This window comes from Lissotriton vulgaris, chromosome 8 (assembly GCF_964263255.1).
Source record: "Lissotriton vulgaris chromosome 8, aLisVul1.2, whole genome shotgun sequence".
In the NCBI taxonomy this organism is placed as follows: Eukaryota; Metazoa; Chordata; class Amphibia; order Caudata; family Salamandridae; genus Lissotriton; species Lissotriton vulgaris.
The window spans coordinates 37,151,344-37,172,001 of NC_141696.1; the positions used below are offsets into that span (position 1 = coordinate 37,151,344).

General features: G+C 40.9%; 1 protein-coding gene across 1 annotated transcript in view; it reads right to left on the minus strand.

Moving 5' to 3' along the window:
* Positions 1-20,658, minus strand: part of LOC147693337 (transient receptor potential cation channel subfamily M member 2-like) — a 118,210-nt gene that overhangs the window by 82,879 nt on the left and 14,673 nt on the right. Inside the window, exon 4 of the mRNA XM_086935939.1 lies at positions 16,156-16,336. Coding sequence (XP_086792065.1) covers positions 16,156-16,336 — 181 coding nt within the window. The remainder of the gene's footprint in view (positions 1-16,155; positions 16,337-20,658) is intronic.

A 20,658-nucleotide genomic window follows, 5' to 3' on the forward strand; every position in this document is an offset into this window, starting at 1 on the left:
GAACAGGGTAACAAATCATTTGTTTGTCTCCATAGTGCTAATGCTTGCCGGCGAATCGGTGGTCACATCAGCAATGATTGAATCAGGGGCAACGGGTATGTTTATTGACATGCAGGAAGCCCAACGTATGGGTCTTACTCTAGTGCAGAAGGAGAGGCCTGAAGAAGTGTAAGCTGTGGATGGGAGGAGGCTCAGTATGGGTCCTATAGGCTATGACACTGAAGAAATTGAGGTGTTGCTAGGGGACACACACTCAGAGTTTCTTACATTCAGCGTTATCAGGGCTCCTCAATATGGTGTAATCTTTGGTTTACCCTGGTTGGAGAAACACAACCCTAGTATAAATTGGGGCACCAGATCGGTTCACATGGGATCCGAGTTTTGCAGGAAACAATGCCATCAGGGGGTTCTTCTACCTGCTCAAGCCTTGTCTGGTGGGTCGTGTATTGCCACGGCGGCAGAAAAATGTGTTCAGCTCCCTGCAGTGTATCAGTCCTTTGGCAAGGTGTTTAACGAGGTACAGGCTGAGGAGCTTCCTCCTCATAGGCAGTACGACTGCCAGATCGATCTGGTCCCGGGAACTGCGATACCGTGTGGGCGGATTTATGCTCTAACGGAGCCAGAGAACCTACACCTTCGCGAGTATTTGGACAAACTGTTGGGCCTGGGTTTTATACTTCCATCTAAATCCCCAGCCGCCTCGCCTCTTTTCTTCATACCAAAAGCGAATGGCGAGCTGCGCGCATGTGTAGACTTTAGGGCGCTAAATGCCATTACTGTAAAGAACAGGTATCCTCTAGCCTTGATCAGTGTTTTGTTAGAGCAGGTGAAAAAGGCTACTATGTTCACAAAACTTGATTTGAAGGGGGCATATCATCTGGTCCGCATGCGTAGCGGGGATGAATGGAAGACCGCATTCAAGACTAGATACGGACTCTTCGAGTACAGAGTGATGCCCTTCGGTCTCGGTAACGCCCCTGCGGCCTTTCAATTCTTTTAAATGATGTGTTTCGCGACATCTTGGACCGGTATGTGATCGTCTACATAGACGATATCCTGGTTTACTCAGAGTCGGAGGATCTGCACAGTCAGCATGTGGCAAACATGCTTACCATTTTGCAGGCTAACAATCTATACTGCAAACTCAGTAAATGTGACTTTCATGTTCGTACTGTAGAATTTCTGGGGGTAATGCTGAGTCCTGAAGGCTAAGAGATGGCAGAACGGAAGATAGCGGCTGTCAAAAACTGGCCTGTTCCATGTAATGTCCGTGATGTACAATGTTTCATCGGCTTTGCCAATTTTTACAGGCGTTTCATCAATCAGTTCTCTCAGTTGGTGGCGCCTATCACTCAGCTATTGAGGAAAGCGAGAGTGTTTGTATGGTCTGAGGACGCTCAAGCTGCTTTCACGGCTCTCAAAGATGCTTTTGTGTCGGCTTCAGTGTTGGCCCACCGGATCCCGGCAAACCCTTTGTTGTGGAGGCGGATGCCTCGGATTTGGCAATCGGGGCTATCCTATCTCAGCACCATGCGGATACGGGTCAGTTACACCCGGTGGCATACATGTTACGTAAGCTGAATCCGGCCGAAAAGAACTACCACATCGCAGAAAAAGAGCTATTGGCCATTCGGGACTCTTTTCAGGAATGGCGGCATTTCCGAATGGGAGCCCGTCACGTGGTCACGGGCTATTCCGACCACAGAAATTTACAGTTCATGTCTGCCGCGCGTCATCTCACGCCTAGACAGCTCAGGTGGATGATGTTTTTCTCTGGTTTCAATTTCGTCATTACGTTCCGCCCAGGTACAGACAATCGGAAGGCGGATGCACTCACACGCCAGTCGACGGTTACTCCATATGAGGAGAGGGCCGAGGCTAGCATTGTTGATCCGGACAGAGTGGTGTGTGCTATGCAGCCTGATACATTCCTGAGGGATGTCAAGAAGGGGGTGGACTCCTTCATTTGGAAGACCTGGCTTGGTTGTCAGCAGGAATGGAGGTTGCATGGGGGCCTACCGATGTTTCGTAACAGGTTACTGGGGCCTACGTTGGCCTTGAGGAAGCGGGTTTACGTCTGGTGCCATGAGTCACCATGTGCGGGTCACCTTGGATTTGCCAAGACCCTGGAGCGTGTACTGCGGCAGTTCTGGTGGCCTTCTGTGAGACCTGATATTGGGCGATGGGTGTCCGCCTGTGCTCAATGTGCGAGGATGAAGTCCGACCACTCTCGTCCACAGGGGTTGTTGCAGCCTCTCCCTACTCCATCGATCCCTTGGGATTGGATATCAGTGGATTTCATCGTGGGTCTTCCCGCTGACCAGGGATGTACGGCGATATTGGTGGTGGTTGATTACCTGTCTAAGATGGGGCATTTTGTGGCCTGTAAACAGGTGCCTTCGGCGGGTCAGTTGGCTGTACTGCTCATGGTCAATGTGGTTAGGTTACATGGATTGCCGAGTATTATTGTCTCCGACCGAGGCTCACAGTTTACAACCCAGTTCTGGAATAAATGGTGTTCTTCGCTGCATATAGACTCGGCACTTTCCACAAGTTTCCACCCGCAAACCGATGGCCAGACTGAACGGTTAAATCAGACTCTTAAGCAATATTTGAGATGCTACGTGGATAATGGTAAGGAGAACTGGGTGGACTATTTGTGGTTGGCGGAAGTGGCTTATAATAACGCCACGCACAGTTCCACCAAGAACACTCCTTTCTATTGTTTGTATGGCAGACACCCCCGGTTTCTTCCCTTTGTGCACCCGAAAACAGACTCGCTCCTTCAGGAGGTGGCTCACAGAGTGGCTCATATCAAAGAGACGCTGACCAAAGCGCAGGACCAGCTGCAGGCCGCGAAACTCAAGTACAAGGCTGCTGCTGATAAACACCGAAGACAAGATCTCTTGTACTGCAAAGGTGATGAGGTGTGGTTGTCCACAAGGAATCTGCATTTCAGAAAACACAGTGTTTTCAACCCTAGGTACATTGGACCGTATACTGTGTTCAAACGCATGAACAAGGTGGCGGTGAAGCTGAAGCTCCCTTCTCATCTACGCATCCATCCGGTGTTTCATGTCTCATTGTTGAAACCTTCATTATCCAAGGGCCAACATCGTCCTCCTCCCTTGATGGTACAGGGAGAGTTGGAGTATGAGGTCAGACGAATATTGGATTCCAAGTATCGGAGGAGTAAGTTGCGGTATCTGTTGTCATGGAAGGGGTATGGGCCCGAGGAAAACTCATGGGAGCCTGCTCTGGGGATTCATGCCCCGGTTTTGGTGTCTGCCTTCCATCGGAGATGCCCCACTAAGCTTTGTCCATGATCCCCTCTGTTGAGGGAGGGATGTACTGTCACGATCACAATGTAAACAAACTACGTTTCCCGGCATGCCCTGGGCCGGAACTACAATTCCCGTGATCCTTCGTGGCGGGCCGCATTCTCACGAGAAAACGTTTAAGGAGGACGGCGGCTGGGGATCGGTGTCGGAAATTCCTTTCAGAGAAACTTGTTTTTCGGTAATTGAGGATTCGGATCGCCTGGTGCGGTAAGGGTGCTTTGCACCGCAGCGCTTCGCAGCGGGAACACTGTTTTCAGGGTGTCTGAGGACTTTGGGATCCGCAGTAACAGCTGTTACCATGGTTCTGGTTGGATCACTGAAATAATATCGACGGACAAAATATCGAGTTGCCAAAATATCGTGGACAAAATATCGACAGTCAAAATATCGAGTTTGTATCTACAAACAGGTAAGTACAAAAATATCGAGTACAAAATATCGTTAACAAAAATATAGATGTAAAAAATATCGACTTTATTAAAAACAGTGTTAAATTAAATTAATATTAAATTTTAATTACTAAAATATACTTAAAACGACTTAAATTAAATTATAATAATTAAATAATAAATGAAAATAATAAAAATAATTTTTTAAAATCTTATTTGTTGACCCTGAACCCTAAAAATACCCCTTTACCCAAAAACCCAAAACTGACCCTGAACCCTAAAAATACCCCTTTACCCAAAAACCCAAAACTGACCCTGAACCCTAAAAATACCCCTTTACCCAAAAACCCAAAACTGACCCTGAACCCTAAAAATACCCCTTTACCCAAAAACTGAAAACTGACCCTGAACCCTAAAAATGCCCCTTTACCCAAAAACTGAAAACTGACCCTGAACCCTAAAAATACCCCTTTACCCATGAACTGAAAACTGACCCTGAACCCTAAAAATACCCCTTTACCCATGAACTGAAAACTGACCCTGAACCCTAAAAATACCCCTTTACCCATGAACTGAAAACTGACCCTGAACCCTAAAAATACCCCTTTACCCATGAACTGAAAACTGACCCTGAACCCTAAAAATACCCCTTTACCCATGAACTGAAAACTGACCCTGAACCCTAAAAATACCCCTTTACCCATGAACTGAAAACTGACCCTGAACCCTAAAAATGCCCCTTTACCCATGAACTGAAAACTGACCCTGAACCCTAAAAATACCCTTTACCCATGAACTGAAAACTGACCCTGAACCCTAAAAATACCCCTTTACCCATGAACTGAAAACTGACCCTGAACCCTAAAAATGCTCCTTTACCCAAAATTTATCAATATTATTTAATTAGCAATTAATTATTAATTAACAATAACAATAAAGTAAATATATTAGAACATTAGCTGTAATTATTTTAATAATTATTATTTTTTCAAAATTAATTACTTAAAAATTACACAAAATTATATATATTAAAAATGTACTTTAATTAATGTAATTAACTAATTACAATTAATTAATTAACAATTATTTACTAATACAAAATATGTTCAAAATTATATTAATTAATTAACTAATTAATATTAATTAATTATCAATTAATTATTAATTAAAAATATTAACAAACATATATTAATTAATTAATTATTATTAAATTACTTCCCACCCTATTCCCCTATAAACCCACAACCCGCTACAGAATTACATTACGCAATTATTATAAAAACAAAATTCATGTAATAAAATATTTTATAACATTAATACACACTATTCACACATATTATTACATAAAAATACACTATAAAATATTATATATTATTAAAAAATCGATATTTTTGCTATCTATATTTTATACAGTCGATATTACTTCACTTACCTGAAAAACGATATTTTTGTAGTCGATATTATGTCCAGTCGATATTTTGTCCAGTCTATATTAAAAACTCGATATTATGTCCAGTCGATATTTTGGAGTCGATATTTTGTCTCTATACCGTTCTGGTTTTGTGACTTGGTGATATTAGGATTTGGCTCAGTTGGCATTTTCGGTACTAGCAGCGTTTTGGACGCTCATAAACTATTGAGGTTGTTTTTTCTGTAACATTGGATACAGCCCCCATACCCATCTAAGAGGCATTATTTGGGTGCTAGGAATTGCCAAGAGTTCCATGGGTCTTCTTATGCTTGATTTCTTTTGAACTGGATTTATCATCTAGAAGTGGCAGCGTGTACTGTAATATACATAGGTGTTAACTATTGTATGTACCTCTTCTATTTAACAGGGGTTCTGGAGGTGTATGGTTTACACTCTTCCCCTGTGATGCTTAGTAGAGGGATACTTAGGTAGGTTCCTACATGTGTGACACAAGATATTATATATTACACTGTATGGTATTGACAATTATTATATCACGGTTACATGCCTTTTGTGTTACTGTAGTTATACCGCATCAACCCCTACGCTGCCAGATACATCTACACATCTACAAGGTTTAAATTTTCCTTTACAGGTATAACTCCTTTACGGTTGATTCATATGTCTTGTTGGTTCTAAGTAGTGCAAACATAGTCTTATGCGTGTGCTCTGTTTATGTCTTTCAAATCTCCCTCCCTGCTGTCCCCTTCCTTTCCTTCCCTGATCTGTTCATTTTTCCCCTCGCTTGATCTTATCAATGCTCTGTGCCATTACGGCAATTCAGGCGTTGATTCGATCTAGAGGTGGGCATACCAATCAATAAACCGATCCTAAGGACTTTATCATAACACCCATATTATGGTTTTTGGTCTGACAGGCCGACAGAGAGGGAGAACTAGGAAGCGAAATCAAGTCGAATGGTCAACAAATCAGGACCCCTCCAGGGTGTCAAGCAGAAGCATGACAATCTCACACAACAACCAACCAGGCAAGAGCAATCGACCAGCCTAGTTGTTAATTTAACAGAGACTCCACTGCCAGAAAGGAGTACTAGAAAAAAGGCCTAGGTTTTATACCCAAAGTGAAATTGGACAAGTTCAAATTAAGTTGGGAGGTAAATCAATTCATAGGAAAGCTGAAATTGAACGCGTTTTTCACATACAAACCAGAGACAGCAGAATAACAGGGGGACACAGGTCTTAAAGCCAAGTCATCATTTACCCCACTGACAGCTTCAATCCCAGTTTAGATTCTTGCCTTTGAAAAAGCAGTATTGAAAGATATAGGGGAAAGAAACCCTGCCACCCTTAAGAGAAGAAATGCAGGCAATCAGACAACTCTCAGATAAAGACAATCTAGTCATCAAATTGGCAGACAAGGGAGAGGCCATAGTTATGCAGACAAGGGATGCATACCAGAAGGAACACCTCCGCCTACTAAACAACACCCGAAACTATGAACCTCTCATCAGAGACCCCACAGAGAGAATAAGAATACAAATTGGTGGGATGATTGAAGAAGCTGTATCACATGACTGGATCTCCAGGAAGAAAAATTATTTCCTGACCAACAAACATCCAGTAGCTCCATATTTCTACACAGTTCTGAAAATACACAAGAATCGGCACAACCCACCCTTGTCTTTCCTTAGACCTCTCATTCAAGGCACCGAAACATACGTAAAGGATACTAAAAGATGTATTAAGAACATTGCAGGACATACCTTTTGACCCCCAGAAACAACTGTTGGTTGGGCTGGACATATAAAGCCTCTACACGAGCCTCCCACACACACAAACACTAGACACCCTGGAGGATGTCCTTTTCACAATAGACTGAGGGTATCATGCAACCTTGTGATGGAATGTTGCAAGATAGCCTTGACAGAGAAGATTTTTAATTTACAAGACACCCTGTACACATACAGAAGCATGGAACCAGCATGGGAAGCCCTTTTGCTCCAGGTGTGACTGGACTATATGTATACTACCTTGAAAAACAAAAGACCTTAGCAATACCATCACTAACATTATACTTTACACTTTGGAAAAGATATATAGATTACATCATAGTAGTATGGGATGGTGATAAAAACACAGCTAATGATTTTTTGCAATGACTGAATAGGCAGAATGACTTCCTCAAATTTACACAGAGCATCTCCAGAACAGAGTTGGTCTTCCTTGACCTAAACATTTTCCCACATGATAGAGGCCTGAAAACCACAACCCATTTCAAACCTACGGCAAAAAACTGTCTACTCTGGTTTGACAGTTTTCACCCTAGACACCTTAGGGAAAACCTTTAGTTCGGACACTTTTTAAGACTCAGACGTAATTTTTCTGAACTAAGTGATCACAACACACATGCTGTAGATCTGGCTTCCAAGTTAGAAGCAAGAAAATACCCACACACAATTGCCAAGAATCACAACAGGGAAACTATTTTGGAGCTTCCGGTACAAAAAGAAAAAGAGGTTCGCCCCATATGTATCAACACCTGAAGTGAACAAAATGATCATCAAACATGGCTGAAATCTGAATGACAGTGATACTCCGGTACCAAAACCAATGTTCTCTCACAGGAGACGCTAAAGCCTATGGGACATGCTGGAACATACCCGACCACATACCCCTAAGCACAGGCCCACGGGTCAGAGCTTTATTACACCTCTCAACGGACACCACCCATGTGGTAACTGTAGTCTGTGTCATCTGACACAAACAAGCAAAAGCATCACTTTCAACGATAAAACAACATGAGACATGGGACGATTCCACAACTGTAACTCGGAAAGGGTGATCTATATAATTACCTGCCTGTGTTTCTTACACTATATAGAGATGACGCAAAATCAAGACCAGAATCTGCGATCATTGTAGTAACTTCTGATGCCAACAAGCAACAAGAAAGATTACTATGCATTACATTGAACACCACCACACTGTTAACGACTTACGTTATGCAGTAATTGAACAAGCAAACCAAGGGTCCAAGTTGTTTGAAATAGAACAACGATGGATATGACTACCCCTACACCCACCTTTGTCCACCTATCATGTTCCAAGAATTCCTTTTTTGACATCTTCCTTACAGTAATTTCATAAGCCAGATGGCAATAGAGATAGGCTAAACCTCACAGCCTTATAGCTCGCCCCTTTTTGCCTGCACCAACATCAGCACGCATTTGTCTACCAATATAATCCTTAAATACCCCGCTGTGGGTCCAAGTATCAACTGACACCAAACAAGAACATATCAAGATATATATTTTTATTATTTTGTTATTATTTTTTTTATTCTGTATTATTTCATTCTGTGTTTTTTTTTTATTCTGTATTTTTCCTCCAGGTGAACCCTGGTGCAGACCCCACCACAGTGGATGCGCCACGGCCCAGCTGTTTTCCACTATTGCAACAAATTTTCTATAAATGGCAGAGTCCCAATCAAGAGCACACTGGCATTTCCGTTTTTAGGTCGAGCATTCGAGACCTCTTGTATATACTCTAGTATATACTTATTATATACTTGTATGTGTATGTACTTTGTGGGCTCTGGAGATCAGCCATAGTACTTGTCTGCTTCCGCTTAGGGACTTTATGTCTGTTCAATAGCCTCTGTTTAACTTTCTTGATAGAAAACAACCAGCAGAGGTCAGTAAAATACCAGAATCACTTTAGCATTCTCTAGATTCCAGTCCATAGAAATTGTCTTCCAAGAGCACTCGTAAACAATAATATTTTTTTCAAATCTTGTATTTTCAGTGATATGACCACCGAAGGCCCTGATTTTATATTAAAAATAGAGCTTTGAAAAATATCATTTCCCTCTGAAAGGCAATATTCCTCTCCATGTGTTCCCATACCTGGCGTGTCACACAGTTTTGTGCTTACTTTCCCTCCATGTTAAAGAACAGTAGATGTTTCAGCACCCAGGCTAATGTGCTGTATAGCTAAAAACATATAGGGTTCCAAAGGCGAGATGAATTGCATCGCAAATGGTTGTTTACTTTGAGACTTCCCTTTTATCGTACACGATCAACAGAGAAATAATTTTTCCCATGAAAGCCCAGGCGCGAAACCCACACACTGCGGACGTGCCTCGGTTAATCAGGAAGAGGGCTTTTTTCAGTTAGATGGGATGCGGTCCACACCTCCACGAGGATGCTGACGGCGGCACATCATCACCGTATATTACGGGACACAACACGCCCCTCTGGCATCTCTGGAGCCACTGGCAAACGGTTAACCCCACAGGGAGGGAGTAGCCGTGGTGAAGTAAGTCCTGCCATGACCATTTTTCGAAACCTGGTATTCAGGTTTTGTGAAACTCTGACTTTTACGATAGTTTTGCTTTCTACATCTAACTACTCCTATTGTGACTCTTTGTCTTTATTCCAACAGAGTATGACTACAGGCATCCTTCCCCGTTTGGACTCATGAGGCCTGATTAGGGCATATAACATGTATGTAATATAATGTGTGTTGTATTATTTTATTTGGGGGTATGTCCTATGTGTGTTTATGTGTCGTGTGTCTACTTTAACACTTACATTGAAGATCTTCACAATGTGCTCACTTATTCAGAGTGTGAGACATCTATCACTTTCCTCTCACGGGCAGTTCATACTTTTAATGTCTCTTTTCTTGTCCAACCTTTGTAGAAGATATAAGAACAGACCAAATAAGTGCGGTATACCTTTATTTGGATGATATCTCTACTTTCACTTATTGAGAGATTTCACAACTGGAGGAGTGGTAACAGGTAGTAACCCCATTAGGTCCTGATGATAAGCCTTGGGGTAGGGCTTGAAACTAGTTGACCAGAGGCACTAAGGGACCTTTATCCCAGGAGGATCACTGACATAATATCGAGGGACAGAATATCGACCATCAAGAATATCGTTGAAAGAATATCGACAGACAAAATATCGAGTTTCTATCTACAAACAGGTAAGTACAAAAATATTGAGTTAAAAATATTGTTTAATAAAATATAGTTTTTAAAAATATCGACTTTACTAAAAACAATGTTAAATTAAATTAATATTAAAAATTAATAACTAAAATATACTTAAAAATACTTAAATTTACTTATAATAAATAAATAATTAATGAAAGTAAAAAATATATAATTTATCTTTGTTAAAACATATATATAGTAACAAAATATAATTAAATAATATCCAATATTATTAACGTACAATAACAAAATTGTAAAAATTACTATTCCCACTCCAAGAGTGCAACAGTATGGAAAGCGTTGGATAGCGTAGGGGTAAAAATTAATATTCCCACTCCAGTGGGTGCAACAGTAGGGAAAGCGTTGGATAGCGTAAGGGTAAAAATTGCTATTCCCACTCCAAAGAGTGCAACAGTAGGGAAAGCGTTGGATAGCGTAAGGGTAAAAATTACTATTCCCACTCCAAAGAGTGCAACAGTAGGGAAAGCGTTGGATAGCGTGGGGGTTAAAATTACTCTTTCCACTCCAGTGAATGCAACAGTAGGGAAAGGGTTGGATAGCGTAGGGGTTTAAATTACTATTCCCACTCCAGTGGGTGCAACAATAGGAAAACGTTAGATAGCGTAGAGGTCAAATTTACTATTCCCACTCCAGTGGGTGCAACAGTAGGGAAAGCGTTGGATAGCGTAGGGGTTATAATTACTATTCCCACTCCAGTGAGTGCAACAGTAGGGAAAGCGTTGGATAGCGTAGGGGTTAAAATTATTATTCCCACTCCAGTGGGTGCAACAGTAGGGAAAACGTTGGCTAGCGTAGAGGTAAAATTTACTATTCCCACTCCAGTGGGTGCAACAGTAGGGAAAGCGTTGGATAGCGTAGGGATAAAAATTACTATTCCCACTACAGTAGGTGCAACTGTAGGGAAAGCGTTGAATAGCATAAGGGTAAAAATTACTATTCTCACTCCAAAGAGTGCAACAGTAGGGAAAGCGTTGGATAGCGTAAGGGTAAAAATTACTATTCCCACTCCAAAGAGTGCAACAGTAGGGAAAGCATTGGATAGCGTAGGGGTAAAAATTACTATTCCCACTCCAGTGGGTGAAACAGTAGGGAAAGCGTTGAATAGCGTAGGGGTTAAAATTACTATTCCCACTCCAAAGGGTGCAACAGTAGGGAAAGCGTTGGATAGCGTAGGGGTTAAAATTACTATTCCCACTCCAGTGGGTGCAACAGTAGGGAAAGCATTGGATAGCGTAGGGGTTAAAATTACTATTCCCACTCCAGTGGGTGCAACAGTAGGGAAAGCGTTGGATAGCGTAGGGGTTAAAAATACTATTCCCACTCCAAAGAGTGCAACAGTAGGGAAAGCGTTGGATAGCGTAGGGGTAAAAATAATTATTCCCACTCCAGTGGGTGCAACAGTAGGGAAAGCGTTGGATAGCGTAGGGGTTAAAATTACTATTCCCACTCCAAAGAGTGCAACAGTAGGGAAAGCGTTGGATAGCGTAGGGGTTAAAATTATTATTCCCACTCCAAAGAGTGCAACAGTAGGGAAAGCGTTGGATAGCGGAGGGGTTATAATTACTATTCCCACTCCAGTGGGTGCAACAGTAGGGAAAGGGTTGGATAGTGTAGGGGTTAAAATTATTATTCCCACTCCAGTGGGTGCAACAGTAGGGAAAACGTTGTATAGCGTAGGAGTTAAAATAACTATTCCCACTCCAGTGGGTGAAACAGTAGGGAAAGCTTTGGATAGCGTAAGGGTTAAAATTACTATTCCCACTCCAGAGAATACAACATTAGGGAAAGTAAATACTTCATATATTATTTAAAAATGAATATCTATTAATAATTATTACAAAAAAATAATAATTTTATATAATATAATAATTAATATATTAAAATTACTAATTACAATTATTATTTCAATTGATCACCTGTTAATACAAATTAATTAAAAATTAACAATTACTTATTTAATAATTAAAAATTATTCCCAATTAAATACATTTAAATAAATGTAATTATTTAATTAATTATTAATAAATTACTTCCCACCCTATTCCCCTATAAACCCACAACCCGCTACAGAAAATAAATTATTAAAATTAACATAATTAACAATTAATCAATTAAATAACATTAATTGGCAAATAAAAATTTTATAATTACCCATAAATACTTAATTAATAATTAATTCTAAATAAATACCAATAAATAATTTTACATATTTAATTAATTATAATTTAATTACTTCCCACCCAATTCCCCTATAAACCCACAACCCGCTACAGAAAATAAATTAGTAAAATTTTCATAATCGACAATTAATCAATTAATTAAAATTAATTACCAATTAAAATTTAATTAATTAACACATATAAATTAATTAACAAATAATTAAAAATTACTATCAATAAATAAATTTACATATTTAAGTAATTATAATTAAATTGCTTCCCACCCTATTCCCCTATAAACCCACAACCCGCTACAGAATTAAATTACGCAATAATTATAAAAACAAAATTCATTAATTAAAATTAATTATAACATAAATACACACTTTTCACACATATTATAACATAAAAATACACTATAAAAAAGTAGATATTAAAAAATCGATATTTTTAGCTATCTATATTATATACTTCGATATTTTAACTTTCTATATTTTCGATAATACATCACTTACCTTAAAAACAATATTTTGGTTATCTATATTCTGTCCTGTCGATATTTTGTCCAGTCTATATTTACAACTCAATATTATGTTCAATCGATATTTTGGACTCGATATTATGTCTGTGCACCATCCCGGGAGTTTCTCATCATCCTCATGTTTTAATCATATCGACTAGGGGATTAAATTAAATTATCCTTTTCCCACTAGCCAGATATTTTTTACTTTGTTTTTTACATAAAAATCTCCACTCCAATATTTATGCAATCAATGTAGGTGTATAGGCAAAATACACTGTCAGTGCTCTCACGTATGCGTCGGTCATAGCACGCCCCTTTCTAAAGCAGGTTACGGAAGAGCCCCATGATGAAACATGCAAATAAGGGGTAACCCTGGTGGGTTAGGGTTATTTGAAAGGAAATCTAATTTTTCCTTTTCACTAAGAGGTTGCCATCACTATCAGATTTTTCTTGGGAGTGACTCCTTATTTACTGATATTTTGGAGGATGAGTCCTCTCCATTTTTCCTCTATCTCTCTCTTTTTGATGTTTTCAAATAAATACACACACAGATCTAATGTTGTTAATCAAACTAATAGTTCCCCAGTTTCTACTTTTCCTAGGCCATGGGTCCTCTTACATGTTAAAGAAGGTGGTACTTGCACTCCTAAAGTAGTTAATAGAAGTTTGTTCAAATGGTAAATCAGCTTAGTACGTGCAGCCAGGGTATCGCTTACGGATCCAAAAGCCTAATCGAAAATAGAAACATCTTAAATGTTACCTGTAGGTTGACCCCTTTGGGTTGCACTAGGGTAGCCGCGTACGGGAGAAGCAATGAGGCATTGTTTATCTTTGCCACAAAGCTGGGTAGCAAACCTGTTTCAGAAATGTTAATGGTCCACAAGTCAAAGGACCTTTCAGTTGCAACGTTCAACGTGGGCTTTGGAGAACACTGGACTAATGAAGTTATTTGGAAAGTTGAGAACAGGTTTCTGATAAGAGTGTTGTCCGTTCCCCAGAGCACATCCACTTTTTGTGTCATTCTGAATTAGGGATGGATTATCTAGTTGCTCACAGCAGTCTACGTCCATCCTCTTATGGTTGTCTATTTGGCCAAAAAGTCAAGTTTCACTCAAATGCTATTGAAAGATTGTATTGGCTGGATGATATGAGGAGGATCCTGTGGTTGGCCTATACTGAGAAACTTAGTTGAAGTCTGGCCATGCCAGAACTGTTTCAAAGTCCAGCATATCTGTCCCACTCCTAGAAGAACATCATAAAGACTTGCTTTTTTGCAAATCCTTGAAGCCCACAATTAGAAAGCATATGTTAATCACTACAAGTCCTGTACCTGTTTATTACAATGTGAAGTTACCACCCTGCCCTTGTGCTTTTAATTCTCTCCCGACCTCAATGCATTTTTTGCTGTTGTATACATTTTATGCTGCTTTTAGTCACCGATTTTTGGTCACTAATTTAAGTCATGTGATCCTTAGGCAATGCAAACTGACAATGCTTTTTATCCAATCTTTAACTTCTATTCATGTCTGTTGGGCGGTGACCCAGTAAACGCAGTTTGCTATCAGAAAGAGGAATGTACTATGATGACCTGCTCTTCATCTACCAATTTTTAATGACATAAGTTTTATATACTGGGAATCTCTAATATAGTTTGTGTAACAGATTGAATTGAAATGCTTAATTTTTTACTATTGATTGGCATAGCCCGTTTGTGTCTTTTATGGTTAACCAAAAAAAGAATTTCAATGAATGACCAGAGTTAGCCTGAATATGCCTGTGCCAGGCCCCCATGACTTCCTCAGATAGCTTTGGCATCAGGCACAGCCATAAAAAGGATGGATTTTCATAGTTGACCATAACAGTCAGCAAGTGACAACCCAGTTAGAAGGCACATGAATTGGGGAAAGATTTGTGACATCAAGCAAAGTGGCCGGGGAACGGGATCACATAATGCACCACCACAGGAAATATTGTGTCAAAGCGCCTACTACAGGAACAACCAAGCCTGAAAGAAAGCTAAAAACCATTCACAGGTGTCAATATCTATGTAGCCATTACAAACAAGCCTACAGAGACCCCGCCAGGCACAGTGCCACCAGCTGTTCAATCCTGGCCTTTTTTGGGAACACTCTCATATTCCACACATTTTTCTCCCCAGTAGAAATCTTCACTTTCAATGGATGACTTTTTGTTGCTTACACTGTAGTGTATCTAAACAGGATGAGAGGAGGTTACCAAATGCGCACCCACACTAAACATCAAGAGAGCAGATCAGTTTTACTTAGAGACTGATGGCTGGTGGCAGAGAGTTTCAAAAGTTTGCTTCAGGACATCATGAAATGTGTTGAAGAATATAAAATGAATCGGAAAATCTTTCCCTTTTTAGGGACTGGGAGGTGGGGTAATGAGTGGGTGGGGACGAGGGATATTGACCAGAATGTTCAAGAAGACATGGTCAGAGTGGGAAGGGAGAGTACTGGGTGATGATAGGTTAGGTGTGTCTGATAGCACTAAATTCAGATTAGCCTGAGTATGTGTAGGTTAGTAAGTACAGTGTTGGGAGGAGTGAATGTTCAGTTAGGAGCTGAGAGAACAATATGTCTGGCAGTTTATTGTCAAATTTTAAGTTCCAATACCTGAGTACAATGGTAGTGGTGGTACTGGGGAAAGGTCCATGGACATTATGTAGCCGTTTGGAAGTAGAGCGCTTTACAAAACCCTTCAACTTCAACTCTAAAGAATGTGACACTGTATTCTGGAGAGTGATCCAGCCCCACAACCCTGGGTTTGGATAAGGCTATGACTGACACAGAATACTATTCAAAAGAAGATGGATTGGAGGATAACACTGAAGTAAGTGTGGCTGTGTGGTGTGCAAGTTATTTAGCAGAATGTTACTTTTGCAGGTTCTTTGAGGCATGTTGGAGAAGGTGGAAAGGTCAGTGTGAAGAGCACATGGTGTGGTAGAGTTGTTGGGTCAATCTAGGTCTCGGTGATATCTAAGAAGTGCAGTGGGGGGCTTTGTGAGTCAACATGTTCTGTAATACTTGAGATTTTGTTGCTGAGGTGTCATTCATATTCGTCCTGTATTGTTGCGTTCAGTATTTAGTTGCGCCCCATCTTAGTTTGCACTATAGAAATATCAACATAAGCATACTAACTGTATAGGCATTTGAGCCAGCAGAGTGACCTATGGCACCGAGCACAGTGTGCAGCTGCCACCTGAATGGTCCATGGCAGAGGATTCCAGGGCCAGCTGCTGAGTGGAGGTGTTATCTGCCTTCCTCACCTGTGGTCTGGGCTGCTTTGATGAGTCCCCGGCTGAACAGGTTCTTCAGTCTCCCTTTCATGCTGAAGTTCTTGGTTCCACCGGTCACTGATATCAGCAGGTTTGGAACACTGAGGTTCCACATTTTGGTCATCATCTCATAGAGAACCTTTGGGGGTGTGCTGTTGGAGGTGCGGACGTACTGCAACGAAAAAGACCCATATGAAACAGAAGGTAAAGTGAGTGAGTCAAGTCATGTGACACCTGAAACTGAATGTGAAAGGTCATGTGAGTCCTGACACTGAATGGCAGGTGTCATGTGAATCCCCATCCAGGATGCTAACTGATATCTAAGTCACAGGTCATGTAAGTCCTGATACTGAATGTTAGATGTCAAGTGAGTCCTGATACTGAATGTTAGATCTCAAGTGAGTCCTGATACTGAATGTTAGATGTCAAGTGAGTCCTGATACTGAATGTTAGATGCCAAGTGAGTCCTGATATTGAATGTTAGATGTCAAGTGAGTCCTGATATTGAATGTTAGATGTCAAGTGAGTCCTGATACTGAATGTTAGATCTCAAGTGAGTCCTGATACTGAATGTTAGATGTCAAGTGAGTCCTGATACTGAAAGTTAGATGCCAAGTGGGTCCTGATACTGAATGTTAGATGTCAAGTGAGTCCTGATACTGAATGTTAGATGTCAAGTGAGTCCTGATACTGAATGTTAGATGTCAAGTGAGTCCTGATACTGAATGTTAGATGTCAAGTGAGTCCTGATACTGAATGTTAGATGTCAAGTGAGTCCTGATATAACATGTTAGATGTCAAGTGAGTCCTGATACTGAATGTTAGATGTTAAGTGAGTCTTGATACTGAATGTTAAATGTCATGTTAATCCTGACATTGAATATTAGATGTCATGGGAGACCTGATACTGATTGATGGATGTGAAGTGAGTCTTGATATTGAATTTTAGAGGTCACATTAGTCCTAATACTGAATGCCAGATGTCATGTGCGTCCTGACACTGAATGTTAGAGGTCATATGAGCCCTGATGCAGAATGATAGATGCCATTTTAGTTCTGATGCTGAATGTCAGAATGTGACTCACACAACACAACGTCAGTGTGTAAGGATGCTGCTGTTCTCATCTTCAGCCAGATTTATGCATATTAATTTCAGATGTCATTTCCCAGTACATAGAAGATTTTGATTGCGGTGGGTCAAATACCTCAGTCCATTAATTGTTGTGTTGGGCATCACTAGTAGGGTGGAAATCTCAGCTGACTGCCTGAACATCATCTGGTATCATGAAAATTGGTAAAACCTTGTGACTTGACATGATTTCATGTTTTCTTATGTGAGTTCCTATAGTGTAAACTGAGCAGCACTGCCAATTTCCTTTCACATTCTGTCTGTTCTATGGTAAGCGGATGCCTCCGCCCTATATTTGCACTTGGTGTTTGGTAAGCTACAATTTTTACTTGCTCATAGGAGGACTTGGCGCCTTTACACCCCCATACTATGGGATGCAAGCACATTTGATGATATTAACCTAGTTTTAAAGCCCCTTTGCTACCCAAGAATGAATTTAACACTTATTTGGTAATCTAGTGGTGAACTATTTTCAGGACTTAAGGAGAAGCATTTTGTGGGATTTTGTCCTGGTTCTGAGTAGTTTTCATCAAATGTTCCTGCTCTGAGACATTCTATAAAAGGACTTCAACTCTTGTGAACTGTGAACATTTGCATTCATTTCCTCAGTCACTTTTTCTTACCTCATTCGTGCACAAAGAGTTTGTATTTATTTATATTTACATTTGAATTATTGCAAGTTGTCTTTAATTAGATTAAAGCAATATCACCCATTCTTCACCAACGTGGGTTTGGAGTAATTTTTACAATTGGACCAATGATGAAACTGGAGGCTGCAACTAGTTGGCCTGGCATGATCAGGCTTGTGCCTTTCATAATGGAGGTTTTGCCAGAAACATGGCCTGAGATTGTGAGTTCTGTCTTACATCTAATTTTTTTTTAAGTATGGGGGGTGAACTCCACTCCGCTCGCGTAGGATGCGGAGTTTTCTGCACTCCGCGTTACGCAGAGATCGCGAAGTTCTGAAAATCTCAATTTTGCGTTGCGAAGCGGAGTTTTTTACCTCTCTCGCATTCGACAAAGTAGTGTTGGCGAGCGCAAGCGAGAAAAACCCACCTCCAGGTGAGATTGTTCCTCGTTCGCAATCCTCCACATCAAGTTGGTGAGCACGAGCGTGGAAAATCAACCTCCCAGACAGATTTCTCAAAGCGGACGGTCAGATTTTTGATTGAGAGTGGTCGCGTATGCTAGCGACCACTCCGTTGAGAAACTGTCAGTTCACAATGCGAAAGCTGCCGCTCGAGTAAAAATCTACTCGAGCGGCAGAAAGGAAGCAGTGCCCGCTTGCGCTGTGCATTGTGCCGTTCACAATGATTGCACAGGGCGGACAAGCACCTGGCACTGAAAATCACTGTGAACAGTATTTATTTAACGCACTCTGCTGCTCACAGAGCACCGCGGAGGTATTTTTGCACTTCGGAACTCCGTGAACTCCGCGAACACTGCCCAGGCTTAATTTTTTATCCTCTCCTTCTAGAGTAGATTCATAGTTATATACTGTTGCTGGGAGGGCAAGATGAAAAAATAAAGTTAAACACAATGCAGTAGTGTATTGTGATGTTATAAACATTTTAAAATTGAGAGGGCATGTGACATTTTCATTTCAGTGCTTTCATGGTGCGGGCGCCGTATATTTTAGGAGGAGGGTACAGCATTATGCACGCAAAGAGCCTTGAGGTCCTCAGTGCAGTCTCTGATGTCCATCCCTAAGTTTGCCTGCCCTCGTGTGGGTGGTCGCTCCTTTCAAGTGCTGGCTGCCTGCTCAAGGAACTGTCTGCCTCTACCCCTTAGGCAGGCTCAGGATCTGCTTACTTTCAGGAGACAGCAAAAAACCTGGCTTTTCCAGCAATAGTTTTTCTCTTTTCTTTCCAGCATCGGGCTCTGTTGCCTGTCTTTGGTGGTCCTTTCAGCTCCGGGACACTCTGTGGGGTTACCGTGCACTTTATAAGTATCTATTTTCATTTCATTTCAATATGTTTTCAGCTGTCTCTAATACCTATGGCTTTCTTGCCAATATCTAGGGAAAACCTTTCATTGAGAGGATCACACTTGTTTACACCTTGAAAGTATTGGATTTTTTTGTGACTGCTCCTTTATATGATATGATTTTCAGACAATTTATTAACAAATAGAACTCTTCTATGCACTATTTGAATCATTTTCACTTTTCTTCCCAGGGGAAACTCTCAGAGTCTCCTGGAGGAGCTTTCAAGGCTTCTCTGCTGCCACTGGCAATGGTGCCCCCTCACTCAAAAACCTGCCTCTGGTGAAAAAGCAGGGAGTGGTGCCAAGGTGGAGACTCCTAAAAATGTTAAAATTATTATAATAGTAGCGTCCAGTCTGTATCTTAACATCCCGAAGTATCAGTCCGCCAAGGAAGGGATTCGAGCCTTGCACTGGCTCCCCAACAGGAAGCGCATTTCCTTCAAGGTCCTGAATGTGGTATTTAAGGCTATACATAGCAAAGGCTCATCGCATTTAAAAAACATGTTTCAGTGGTACACTCCGGGGAGAACCTTGAGATCTTCCTCACAGAAAAGACTGGTTTCTTCTAGATGTCACAGGTCCAGATGGGGCGGATGCTACTTTTCTGTGGCATCCACCAAACTCTGGAACTGCTGGTCTCCCTCCATCTCCAAGGCAGACTCTCTCCCGGTCTTTAAGAAGCTTTCTTTCTCCTCCCCATCCGCTTTGCGCTTTGACACCCTTGGGTGTAAGTGCACTTTATAAATATTATACTATACTATCCTAAGATCACGTACTAATGTTTGACCCTTCCTTATTGTGTTATTCACCTCATTGGCCTCGTATTGCAAGATAAGCTCTCTAACCATCAACATTGCAAAAACCAAGGTGATGATGGTCTCAAGACTACAAGCAAGAAAAGGTTTCTTGCACATTGAAGGAAAATATATAGAGGTAGTGGCCACATACAAGTATTTGGGAGTCTGGATAGACCACAGGGGAAGATTGGAGCTGCATATCACAGCAATGCAAGGAGTTGCCCCCTGCTTAGAGGGGGCATTCTCAAGAGCAAGGAAATCCTTAAGTACGTCAGACTTATCACCACTAATTCATGTAATGGGTGGCAACTTTTTGCTGACAGTGGCCTACGGGGCGATGAATTTTAAAGACAAAATGTTCACATGGTTAGACAGAGCGCAATCAGCCTGCTTCCGCTGAGTGCTTTATGTCCCAAACTCGACCTCTCATCCTCAAATCTGTATGGAATTCAACCTGTCATTGCAACATTGGACCTTCAAACAAAGATTTGTAGCTTACTGTCTGAAAACTAAAAATGCCTGAGACTTTACTTTAAAGAGCCATATTTGGTCTCTGATAAATAACTCAGGGTCCAGTTGGAA